General features: G+C 46.4%; 1 protein-coding gene across 1 annotated transcript in view; it reads right to left on the bottom strand.

The window, feature by feature from the left end:
• Window positions 1–12,521, bottom strand: part of MATN1 (matrilin 1) — a 92,269-nt gene extending 79,748 nt beyond the window's left edge. The window contains exon 1 of the mRNA XM_086957510.1: window positions 12,348–12,521. Within this exon, the coding sequence (XP_086813636.1) occupies window positions 12,348–12,435 (88 nt within the window). The 5' untranslated portion in view covers window positions 12,436–12,521. The remainder of the gene's footprint in view (window positions 1–12,347) is intronic.
• Between the last annotated feature and the right edge of the window lie 1,496 nt (window positions 12,522–14,017).

The following is a 14,017-nucleotide window of genomic DNA, read 5'->3' as shown; positions in this document are numbered from 1 at the left end:
CAAATCCACATCAGTCACTCCTCTGTGGTACGCAAGCCCATAACAGTCACTTCTCCTTGGTACTCAAGGCCTCACAAGTCACTCCTCTGTGTACTCAAGCCCTCACCAGCCACTCCTCTGTGTACTCAAGTACTCATCAGTCAATCCTCTATGGTACTCAAGCCCACACCAGTCACTCCTCTGTGGAACTCATGCCCTCACCATTCACTCATCTGTGGTACTCAAGGCCTTACGAGCTACTCATCTGTGTACTGTAGCCATCACCAGTCACTCCTCTGTGTACTCAATCCCTCACAGGCACTCATCTGTGGTACTCAAGCCCTCGCCAGTCACTCCTCTGAAATACTGAAGCCCTTGCTAGTCACTCCTCTGGGTACTCAAGCTTTCACCAGTCACTCCTCTTAAATACTCAAGCCCTCACCAGTCACTCCTCTTAAATACTCAAGCCCCCAACAGTCACTCCTTTGTGTACTCAAGCCCACATAAGTCACTCCTATGTGGTACTCAAGCCCACACCAGGCACTCCTCTGTGGTGCTCATCCCCCACAAGTCACTCCTCTGTGTACTCAAGCTCTCACCATTTACTCCTCTGAAATACTCAAGCCCTCACCAGCCCATCTTTTGTGTACTCAAGCCCTCACCAGCCCTTCTCTGTGTACTCGAGCCCTCACTAGTCACTTCTCTGTGTACTCAAGTCCTCACCAGTCACTGCTCTGTGTATTCCAGCCTTCACCAGTCACTCCCTTCAAATACTCAAACCCTCACCAGTCACTCCTCTGTGGTACTCAAGCCCTCACCAGTCACTCCTCTGTGGTACTGAAGCCCTCACCAGTCCATCCTCTGTGGTACTCAAGCCCGCACCGGTCACTTCTCTGTGTACTCAAGCCCTCAGCAGTCACTTCTTTTAAATACTCAAGTTCTCACTAGTCACATCTCTGTTTACTCAAGCCCTCGCTAGTCACTCGTCTGAGAACTCAAACCCTCCCCAGTCACTCCTCTGTGGAACGCAAGCCCTCGCCAATCACTCCTCTGAAATACTCAAGCCATCACCAGTCACTCATCTGTGTACTCAAGCCCTCACCAGCCACTCTTCTGTGTACTCAAGTTCTCATTAGTCACTCCTCTGTGGTACTCAAGCCCACATCAGTCACTCCTCAGTGGTACTCAAGCCCTCACCAGTCACTCCTCTGTGGTACTCAAGCCCACACCAGTCACTCATCTATGTACTCAAGCCCTCACCAATCACTCCTCTGTGTACTCACGTCCTCATCAGTCACTCCTCTGTGGTACTCAAGCCCACACAGTCACTCCTCAGTGGTACTCAAGCTGTCACCAGTCACTCCTCTGTGGTACTCATATCCTCAACAGTCACTCCTCTGTGTACTCAAGCCCTCACCAGTCACTCTTCTGTGGCAGTAAAGCCCACACCAATCACTCCTCTGTGATACTCAAGTCCACACCAGTCACTCCTCTGTATACTCAAGCCCTCATCAGGCACTCCACTGTGGTACTCAAGCTCACACCAGTCACTCTTCTGAGAAACTCAAGCCCTCACCAGTCTCTCAGCTGTGGTACTCAAGTCCACACCAGTCACTCCTCTGTGTACTCAAGTCCACACCTGTCACCCCCCTATGGTACTCAAGTCCTCACCCACCGCACAGCCACACATCTCTTATAGAAAAAAAATCTACAACTGTGCCTCCAACTCATCCATACCTCTGTAATACTCAGGCTCCCACTCAAGCACGCCCTTGTGAAGCGCTAATTGTGGCACACACACACACCTGTGATACTCACCTTTGTGAAACCTGGTCCTTCAGCACAGTCACGCAACTCTAGCAAATACACCTGACCCAAGCACATCCTCAGCTTTGTGATGGGCACACTCAGACACAAGCACACCTTTGTGATACTCAGACACAAGCTGCCACTGTGATACTAGACACAAGCACGCCTTTCTGATACTCAGACACAAGCTGCCACTGTGATACTAGACACAAGCACGCCTTTGTGATACTCAGAAACAAGCTGCCACTGTGATACTAGACACAAGCACGCCTTTGTGATACTCAGACACAAGCTGCCACTGTGATACTAGACACAAGCACGCCTTTGCGATACTCAGACATAAGCCCTCCCTGAGCAGCGTGAGACACACGCACACCTGCATTATGCTCGGAGGTGTAGTTGTACCTAGTTCTGACTTATTCAGATGGAAGCACACCCACACCTCTATGCAGCTCACACACAAGCTAACCCTACTGGTGCATAGAATGTGGCACATCCACACCTTTATTAGACTTAGAGGCGTATTTGTACCTGGGTCTGTCACACTCAGACTGAGATGTCCCCACACCGCTGTGACACTCACCTCTGTAATACTTGGTTCTTCAGCACAGTCGCACTTCTGTCAAAGTAAAACTTCAGAACACACACTCTCTCCTGAGACCCGTCCCCTTCTTTGTGATGCAGAGACTCAGACTCATTCAACCACTGGGAGACTCAGACTCTGTGACACCTCTGTGATACTCAGGTGTAAGCACACCTCTGTGATACTCAGACACAAGCACACCACTGGGATACTCAGACACAAGCAGACCTTTGTGATATTCAGACACAAGTACACACTGGGATACTAAGACACAAGCAAACCACTGGGATACTCGTACACAAGCACACCACTGGGATACTCAGACACAAGCAAACCACTGGGATACTCGGACACAAGCACACCACTGGGATACTCAGACACAAGCAGACCACTGGGATACTCGGAAACAAGCACACTACTGGGATACTCAGACAGAAACACACCACTTGATACTCAGACTCTGTGACACCTCTGTGATACTCATACACAAGCACACCACTGGGATACTCAGACACAAGCACATCACTGGGATACTCAGACACATCTACACCACTGGGATTCTCGGACACAAGCACACCACTGTGATACTCAGACACAAGCAGACCACTGGGATGCTCGGACATAAGCAGACCACTGGGATACTCGGACACAAGCACACCACTGGGATACTCAGACACAACCACACCACTTGATAATCAGACTTTGTGACTCCTCTGTGATACTCAGACACAAGCACACCACCGGGATACTCAGACACAAGCACACCGCTGGTATACTCAGACACAAGCACACCACTTGATACTCAGACTCTGTGACTCCTCTGGGCAATTATTAGGTGCATTCCCACTTGGACTGCGATACATGAATTTTTTGTATGTTTCTTCTAGAATATTCCCCCTGAAGAAGAGCTGCGGCTCAAAATGCATCAGGGTCACATTTTCAACGTATTCACGTAACAATAATGGATGATTGAAGATTTTTTGATGTTTCATACCTGAATGGTTTCCTGATGAATGATTTATCATATGACACAATTTGATCCAAATCAAAGATAAAATAAATATGACATCAAGAAAATACTTTTCACTTTTTTACCTTTGTTGAAAGTCCGCGGCCAGTGTCGCTTAAGGAGTGCTGGAGATGTCAACCTTACACTGAGTAAGGTTTTCTGGACGTATCACTCCTCTGGGATACTCAGTCACAAGCACACCACTTGAAACGCAGACTCTGTGACTCCTCTGTGATACTCGGAAAAAAGCACACCGCTGGGATACTCAGACACAAGCACACCTCTGGGATACTCAGACACAAGCATGCCACTGGGATACTTGGACACAAGCATACCACTGGGATACTCAGACATAAACACACCACTTGATACTCAGACTCTGTGACACCTCTGTGATACGCAGACACAAGCACACCACTTGATACTCAGAGTCTGTGACTCCTCTGTGATACTCAGACACAAGCACACCACTGGGATACTCAGACACAAGCACACCACTGGGATACTCAGATACAAGCACACCCCTTGATACTCAGACTCTGTGACTCCTCTGTGATCCTCAGACACAAGCACACCACTAGGATACTCAGACACAAGCACACCACTGGGATACTCAGACACAAGCACACCCCTTGATACTCAGACTCTGTGACACCTCTGTGATAATCAGACACAAGCACACCACTTGATACTCAGACTATGTGACTCCTCTGTGATACTCAGACACAAGCACACCACTGGGATACTCAGACACAAGCACACCACTGGGATACTCGGACACAAGCACACCCCTTGATACTCAGACTCTGAGACTCCTCTGGGATACTCAGACTCTGTGACTCCTCTGTGATACTCAGACACAAGCACACCACTGGGATACTCAGACAAAAGCACACCACTGGGATACTCAGACACAAGCACACAACTTGATACTCAGACTCTGTGACTCCTCTGGGATACTCAGACACAAGCACACCACTTGATACTCAGACGCTGTGACTCCTCTGTGATACTCAGACACAAGCACACCACTGGGACACTCAGACACAAGCACACCTCTGGGATACTAAGACACAAGCAGACCACTGGGATACTCGGACACAAGCACACCACTGGGATACTCGGACACAAGCACACCACTTGATACTCAGACTCTGGGACTCTTCTGGGATATTCAGACACAAGCACACCACTTGATACTCAGACTCTGTGACTCCTCTGTGATACTCAGACACAAGCACACCACTGGGATACTCAGACACAAGCACACCACTGGGATACTCAGACATAAACACACCACTTGATACTCAGACTCTGTGACACCTCTGTGATATTCAGACACAAGCACACCTCTGGGATACTCTGACACAAGCAGACCACTGGGATATTCGGACATAAGCACACCACTGGTATACTCAGACACAAGCACACCACTGGGATACTCAGACACAGGCAGACCACTAGGATACTCGGACATAAGCCCACCACTGGGATACTCAAACACAAGCACACCACTTGATACTCAGACTCTGTGACTCCTCTGGTATACTCAGACACAAACACACCACTTGACACTCAGACTCTTTGACTCCTCTGTGATACTCGGACACAAGCACACCACTGGGATACTCAGACACAAGCACACCACTGGGATACTCAGACACAAGCACACCATTTGATACTCAGACTCTGTGACTCCTCTGTGATACTCAGACACAAGCACACCACTGGGATACTCAGACACAAGCACACCACTGGGATACTCGGACACAAGTACACCACTTGATACTCAGACTCTGTGACTCCTCGGGGATACTCAGACACAAGCACACCACTGGGATACTCGGGCAGATTTACCACTTAATCAAGCAGTGCAGTGCAGCAGCCGCATATGATGCGCTGCGTGAAAAGGAGATAGGAGGAGAGAGCCATGTATAAAGAAATATGGCACTCTCCTCTCTTTCCCTAGCGTCTGCGCTGAAATCAGCTGCTGTGTGCAACGAAGACATCTTTGCGCCATAGTGCACGGGTATCTCCACGAGACTAGCATTGGTTTTGTACTGGAAGGGTAACTTTTCAGCACAAAATATTATGCCTAGACTGACTTTTATCCATTTCCCTCTTTTATGTGTGCTGTAAAGTGCAGCACACATACAAAGTCGGAAAAGGAAGGAGAAATGAAAGCCTTTCTCCTTCGTTGTGCCTACTTCAAAAGGGCACAGTTTTATGATGCTGGGATACTCAGACTCAAGCACACCACTTAATACTCAGATTTTGTGACTCCTCTGGGATACTCAGACACAAGCCCACCACTTGATACTCAGACTCGGTGACTCCTCTGTGATACTCAGACACAAGCACACCACTTGATACTCTGACACAAGCACACCACTGGGATACTCGGACACAAGCACACCACTGGGATACTCAGGCACAAGCCCACCACTTGATACTCAGACTCGATGACTCCTCTGTTATACTCAGACACAACCTGCGTAAGGTTTTCTGGACGTATCACTCCTCTGGGATACTCAGTCACAAGCACACCACTTGAAACGCAGACTCTGTGACTCCTCTGTGATACTCGGACAAAAGCACACCGCTGGGATACTCAGACACAAGCACACCTCTGGGATACTCAGACACAAGCAGGCCACTGAGATACTCGGACACAAGCATACCACTGGGATACTCAGACATAAACACACCACTTGATACTCAGACTCTGTGACACCTCTGTGATACGCAGACACAAGCACACCACTTGATACTCAGAGTCTGTGACTCCTCTGTGATACTCAGACACAAGCACACCACTGGGATACTCAGACACAAGCACACCACTGGGATACTCAGATACAAGCACACCCCTTGATACTCAGACTCTGTGACTCCTCTGTGATCCTCTATGAAATTGGGGACCTGTCACTTATTACACGTCTTGTCTCACAGGTCCCCCAGCAGTCTTGATTTATTCCTCTGCCTCCCAGGACACGTTACCATCTGTGACAAAAGTACCTTTTCAGGTTATATTTCTTGATTAGATCCTGTGTCCCTCCTTAGGTCACACCATTCTTACACACACCCTCTTGTATTTTTTCCTTTTCATTTTTTATTTATGACTACAGGATGCCTTTACCATGAAGTTGTTTCTCTGGATACACTCCTATTGGTAAGCTGAGTACCTTCAGGTGTTGTAGTGCTCGCTAGTGTTCTTTTTATCTGAAACCTGCATGCATAGGCTCTTCTTTTTCTTCTTTTTCAGAGTGGTCTGGCCCTGAGGTGAATCCCCCCGACTACTAGGGATTCGAAACGTGTAGGCCCCTTTCCCCTTGGTCTGCTTTTAGTTGTCCTAGTGTTTAACCGTGTTACACTAGGATTGATAACTTTACACCCACTCTTGTAAAAAACTTTGGAAAAGTTGATTTAATTTAACTATAAGGAGTGTATTGTCTTGATTTGATTTTTCTTCCAGTGTACAGCAGACTTATTACTTCTCCAACTGGTGTATTAATCCCCCAGTCTGTGAGAAGTATCTTAGTATGAATGCGTGAATGTTCGTGGTATGACTGTGATATGTCTGATTTATGACTGTATGGTTGAGATTTTATCTTGTTCCGTGTCCTTTTTTCATTATTGTCACAAAATTTCTCATTTACATTATGCACTAAGGCCAAATTCATTGTACCTTTCAATATATTTTGCAGAATAAACAGCTATTAAATAGCACCTCCCAGTTTTGAATAGTAATCTTTATTTGGTTGACAAATTGTTATATGAATTATAGTATCAGTATTGGCATTTCTCCTTTGTTGTTTTGCATGTTCTACTCATGGCATGGTCCCCCTTGGAGATAAGTAATGTAAAGCAGCTCTGTATGCTGCTTTTCGCTACTTTCGCGTTATTTCCAGTGCTTGCGCTAAACAAGTTTAGCGCGAGAAAGTACATCAGAAAAAATATTGTGCCGATTTGCATCATTTTTGTGATGCAAATATAGCTTAAAATCTGAGTAAATCTCCAGCTCAGACACAAGTACATCTCTGTGATACTCTAACACAAGCACCCCTCTGTGGTACTCGTGCACAATCACACTTCTGTGATACTCAGGCACAAGCACAGGGATGTACGTTGTTACAACGCATGCTTTTAGCACGCATGCTGTAACAACGCGGTTTTTATAACGCATTCTTTTACAACGCATAATACAAAGGGGTGTTGGATAGTGAATATTTTAATTTACTATTCCAACACCAGTCCCCGATGACACTAGGGAAGGTGTTGGATAGTAAATTAAAAGTATTCCCTATCCTTGAGCGCCCCCCAAAGTCATGCGTTGTAATAGAATTTGATTTAAAAACTGCGTTGTAATAGCACTGCGTGCTAAAAGGTGCATCGTAAACGACGTTCCCCAAGCACAGACCTGTGATATTCAGGCACAATCACACCTCTGTGATACTCAGGCACAAGCACACCTCTGTGATACTCAGGCACAAGCACACCACTGTGATACTCAGGCACAAGCACACCTCTGTGATACTCAGGTACAAGAACACCTTGGTGATACTCAGGCACAATCACACCTCAGTGATACTCAGGCACAAGCACACTACTGTGCTACTCAGACTCTAACACAACATTGTGATGCTCAAGCGCAAGCACACCTCTGTGATACTCAGACACAAGCATACCTCTGTGATACTCAGGCACAAACACACCACTGTGATACTCAGGCACAAGCACACCTCTGTGATACTCAGGTACAAGAACACCTCTGTGATACTCAGGCACAATCACACCTCTGTGATACTCAGGCACAATCACACATCTGTGATACTCAAGCACAAGCATACCACTGTGCTACTCAGACTCTAACACAACACTGCGATACTCAAGCGCAAGCACACCTCTGTGATACTCAGGCACAAGCATGTGACTGCAATACTCAGGCACAAGGACACCACTGTGATACTCAGACACAAGCACACCACGTGATACTCAGACTCTAACACAACACTGCGATACTCAGGTGTAAGCACACCTCTGTGATACTCAGGCGCAAGCACGCCACTGTGATACTCAGGCACAAGCATGCCACTGCGATACTCAGGCACAAGCAAACCACTGTGATACTCAGATAAAAGCACACCTCTGTGATACTGAGGCACAAGCACACCACTGTGATACTCCAGGACAAGCCCACTACTTTGATACTCAGGTACATGCACACCACTATGATACTCAGACACAGGCACACCTCTGTGGTACACTGGCACAAGCACGCCACTGTGATACTCAGGCAAAGGCACACTACTGTGATCGGCAGACACAAGCACACCACTGTGATATTCAGACTCTAACACAACACTGCGATTCTCAAGCTAAAGCACACCTCTGTGATACTCAGGCACAAGCACACCACTGTGATACTCAGTTACAAGCACACCTCTGTGATACTCAGATTCAGTATTACAAGCACACCTCTGTGGTACTACGCACATCAACATCTGTATTATTCTCAGAGGTTTAGTTGTTAGTTGTGCCTTGATCTGTCATATTCAGAGTGAAGTACACACACACTTCTATGATATTTTCAGTTTTTGATTTGTGTGTGTGTATATATATATATATATATATATATATGCTGGGGACAGAAGAGCAATAAACCACCCTTGAACTAACTTGTCGCAGTGTTTGTGGTCTGTACCTACGTTGAGGACTCTGCACTTTGGCTGAGAGTAGGAGTTGGAACGGATATATATATATACATACATATATATATAAGAATATATGATGTTACAGCGCAAACAATTATAATGCATGCTTTTACAATGCGGTTTTTGTAGCGCAACTATCATTACATTGCATGATTTTACAACGCATGCCATTACAGCGCATTTTTAAAAACTACCTTTACAACTCATTCCATTAGAACGCATACCATTGCAACGCATACCATTACAACGCATAATCCTTTTAGGGCAACAGTAGGGTAAGTGTTGGATAGTGTAGCGGTAAAAATTACTATTCCCACTCCAGTGAGTGCAACAGTAGGGAAAGTGTTGTATAGTGTAGGGGTAAAAATTACAATTCCTGTCTACCCCAAAAACCATACCCCCCTAAAACTAAAAAACCTCTATTACTTACCTTATAATGTGTTGTAATGGCATGCGTTGCAATGGTATGCGTTGTAATGCCATGCGTAGTGGTGACATGCGTTGTAATGGCATGCGTTGTAATGACATGTAATGTAAAAGCAGTTGTGTTGTAACAGTTGCGTTGTAAAAGCAGTGGGATGTAATGACTGGGTTGTAATGTATGTTTCACTATAGATATAGTAGGTACAGGAGCTCAAAGTTTTTTCAGGACCTGCTGCGGGCGGTACCGAAAGTTACATTGCTGAACACCGAGGATGTCTACTCTTGATTCCACCTCATGCCTCTTTTATCCACCATCCTACGTCTTTCTCTTTATCTCTCTTTTGTATGTTCTTTTCCGTTCCTATACCTCAGACACTAGTTTGCTAAAGCTGTCTTTCTCTTCCTTCTCCTTTCCCACTTTGAAAAAAAGTCTTGTCCCCAAAAAAGTAAGTGTCAGTGCCAGCAACCGGCGCAGGTGAAGCACCGGTCATGGACGGTACTGTCCGGTACTGAGTACCAGCACTTTTATATATTTTGGGAGGGAGAGTTCCGGCACTTCTCAGAAATAAGCTGGTACAGATCACCTGCACTTCTATGTTTCCATTTCAAGCACTGCTTGCAACCACATCTATCTCTGCAGCACCAAGGAAGGTACCTCCTGAGCTAAATGCCTGGGATTTGAACGTTTGATCTGCACTTCGCACACAGATCCCTGGCAGGTGCTCAATCCATTCTGTTGTTCTTCCATTTTGTATTGCGTGCTTCTTACGTAGCTCACAAGGCCCACCGATGTGATAGGACTGGAGGCTCCTCGCCCCTCCCTCCACCCTTGTACGGTGCTTTATAATAATACCTTCGGTTTCTACAAATACACATTTTTGTATTCTTCTGGATTGCTTATCCCTACTCCAGGAGTACCCACCCAGTTCCCTGATAGGGTTCATGGCAAAGCCTCTTGAGACAGTGGGGCAAGGTGCGGTCGCTAGGGTTACCACATCTCTTCGTCATTCATCCATTAATTCACCCATAGAGCATCAAAGATTCTCACAGATCTTTTTGTGCGTTTTTCACGGGCAGGTCGTGCTGTTTTGCATTTTTCCCCTTTGCACTCTGGTGAGACCTGTTTTCTAAGGTTTATAACGGGACAGCTGAGGTGCATGCAGCAGAACGCAGAAACAATGGCGAGCCCGGGTGAGATGCTCACATCTGGTGTGCAATGGTGGCACGTGTGCCAAGACTGCTGTGGTACCTTCAGACCCTCCAAGTGATGGTAACTTCCTGACTTAAGCCTTTCGCCTTCAACAGGAAATGGATGGGTGCACAACCCGCTGCCATGACTGGCTGGATGTACCACCCACGTGATACCTGGGCATACGCCACCTTGATGTGGGCAGTAAAAGTTCTGCCTGACCACATATTCACCTAACGAAGGCAACAATTTTAATTCAAGAACACTGGAGCACTATGCCATACCTGGCGTGGGACCCCTCTGAGCTCTTTAACCATACACTATGTTCTACGGACTAAGGCACAAGTGATCTGTTTCAGTTTAGTCTCATAACAACGCCAGTAGCTGTAATCCATTGCAATTGTGCGGAAATGGAGGCAGACTATACAAAATGATGCGGCAAGAAAAGGCAAATTAGGCGGCATAATGCACATTCTGTAGCAGCATTATTCGGCTGTGTTGTTTTCAATTGTGTGGTACTGTAGGAAGACTTGATTCAATTATGTGGTAAAGAAAAGCAAATTGGGCGGCATAATGCACACTGGCCAATAGTATTATTTGGCTATATGTTTTTAACACACATTCATACTGTATGAGCGCTTTTAACCTAACTAATGCCAACGTAACTCTTTAATACAGTAACCAACAACTGAAAGGTGGCCCGTTGACCATTGAGATGCAATGTCACTGCAACACCGAATGTGTTGTTTTCTAACTTTTAATCCGTTTGAATTAAAAAATGGCTGAAATCTGCAATTATGAAGCAGATAGTGAATTAATTGGCAAGCGCATTAAATACATGAATATGCAGACAAAAAAAACGCGTAAGCAGCAGGATCGCATTATTCCAGGGGTCCGGGTTATAACGCATGTACACTGAGAGGCACGCCTCGCTCCCCTTTGCAATGCCTGTCGACCTGGCTACGAATGCTGCGAACTTTATCTACATACAAAATATTCCCCGTTGAGCTAGCAAATGCTTCCCGCTCTCCTTATATCTGCAGTCCACGCCGAGGCGTCTTATAGATCGGCGCACCACTCATCCCTGTAAAAAGAAATATTGAATACATAACCAAGTTTGCTTCAGATCACACAGAGCGTCTGTGGTGCGCTGGGACTAAGACCCTGAGGGAGGTATGCATAAGTAAGGCCAGATGTTTGCTTTTAATGAGTAATGCATAGACAGTCCACTTAAAATTCTCAATTAGCTCCAAAAGTGAAAACCTCTAGATTTACGAGTCCAAAATACGACCCTAATGCGATCAGTTTCAAACTATAAACAATGTAATATTTCTAAATATAAAAGGTCCTCCTTCCTCGTGCGTATGCAGTGCAACAAAAGGTGTAACTCTAGCCCAACTCAGTTGAATCTCTTTTTATCCACATTATATGAATGAAAGGCTGCACCTAGAGTGTGCAAAGGTGACCTGTTGTGCGCATACAAAATTCTACAGCAGTGACATTAACCCGCTGAGCTACCTTCCTCCGTAATCGGAATAATCACAATCGGAGAAGAGAAACAGGAAGACGTGAAAGCGGCCAGAGGCGAGGCGTGCCCAAGGGTCCGTGTGCTGCGGGGGTTCAGCACCCGGGGGTCCTCACCTCCTAGCTGAGGGGGTGCTCCATCCGCAGCAGGGTCTAGCAGCAGGAGCAGGGTGGCGAGCAGGCAGGCGCAGACGGTCCCCCTCATGGCTTCAGAGGCTGTAGAGACGGCAGCAGAGTGGCGGGAGACGGGGGTGGCCCAAAGGTCTTAACAAGGTGCCGAGTGCCACCCTCGCACACGTGGGCTGCGCCGAGGAGGGGGCGTCGATACCTGCTCATAAGAACGGCTCAGGGGGTGGGCTTGGTTGTCCCTCCTGGTGCTGAGGGAAGCACCCCCCGCCTGCACGGGGCGCCGAATGTCCAAATATGGGAAGGCTGGAAGAATTTTACGAAAAAATGAGTCTTATGAAGGATCCCCCGGCGAGGTCGCTTAGTGGGCTGAGCGCCTGCCGCGGCAACCTGTTAGCCGTCTGCAGGATTGCAATCATGAAAGCCGACTCATCCTTTCATCCTTCCAGTGCAATTGAAAGGGTATCACCTAATTGAGTAATCTGATATTAATTGTTTAGACAGCAACACGCACTTCGTTTTCTCCCTTGAGCCTTTTAAGTGGACAGTATTACTGTTGTGAAATTAAAAGTTGAGAGATGAATGAACTTCCCTTCCCCGTCGCTTCCTTCTCCTCCAGTCCTTTACCATTTATTGCCCTTCGTGACTGCTTCAGCACCTCCCCTCTTTTCCCTTTTGGCCGCTCGATTTTTGTAAATACCTATATACATTTTTTTAAAAACAGTAAAGTCTCAAAAACATATTTATGGTTCAAAGTGCCCTCTCTACTCCACCACGAGTACCGATCTCAGCCGTACTCATGTCTCCTGCGCTGAAAGATGAAAGGATGAGCAGCGCTCCAAAGAGTCGATCCCGGGACATTCATGGGACGTCGTCCAACTTGACTCCCTTGCTCTCTGAGCTACCGCAACCCCACACATATGCACTTATTTCCACCTAATGGTTCTTGTGCTGCACAGCGCTTTCCATTGCCTGCATTCAGCACCTAAACTGCACACGCAGGAAACGGCTCCACCTTGGAAGGCATTTACACTTTTTCTTTATTTATTTTTTTCAACCGATCTGTAGTTCTTTGCTTTTTAACATTATACCTACAAATGACTCCTGACATCAATGGATTTCAAAGAAAGTCCAAGTAAAATTTTATATTTTTTTCAGCTACAAACGCTCTCTTTCCTTGGGATGTGGGCTACCTGCGCAGAGGGAAACTGAAACGCAAAGTACATTTTCCAGGATCACCCACTTTCATGGGAATGGGGAAGCCAGGATTTCAACCAAGGTACCTTGGTTTCAACATTTTCCACTCAGCGAACAGAGCACACCCCAGATTTACTAGGACTGGAGAATATACTGGATAGTGGGGAAGTAGTGAGAAGGGCGAGTAGTCATTCAGAGGATGTACCCACAGAATACATATCCTACTGCCAAAGGATAATAAAAAGGTATGGGGGAAGGAGCTATAGAATGCAAAAAACAACAAAGCAAAGGAAGGGGAAAAAGGCCCCAGTTAACTGCCACCCCACAAAGCAACAGGAGCATGGGAGGGGGGCCTCTCCAGCTCATAAGACAACGGATAAGGAGCTAAAGCAAGGAGCCAAAAAACTAAACTTCGCTGAAATAAGAGCAAGTAGCAATAGTTCTGACGATCAAAGCAGGAGGAT

This window comes from Lissotriton vulgaris, chromosome 2_1 (genome assembly GCF_964263255.1).
Source record: "Lissotriton vulgaris chromosome 2_1, aLisVul1.2, whole genome shotgun sequence".
Classification (NCBI taxonomy): Eukaryota; Metazoa; Chordata; class Amphibia; order Caudata; family Salamandridae; genus Lissotriton; species Lissotriton vulgaris.
This window is presented reverse-complemented; position numbering and strand designations above follow the sequence as displayed.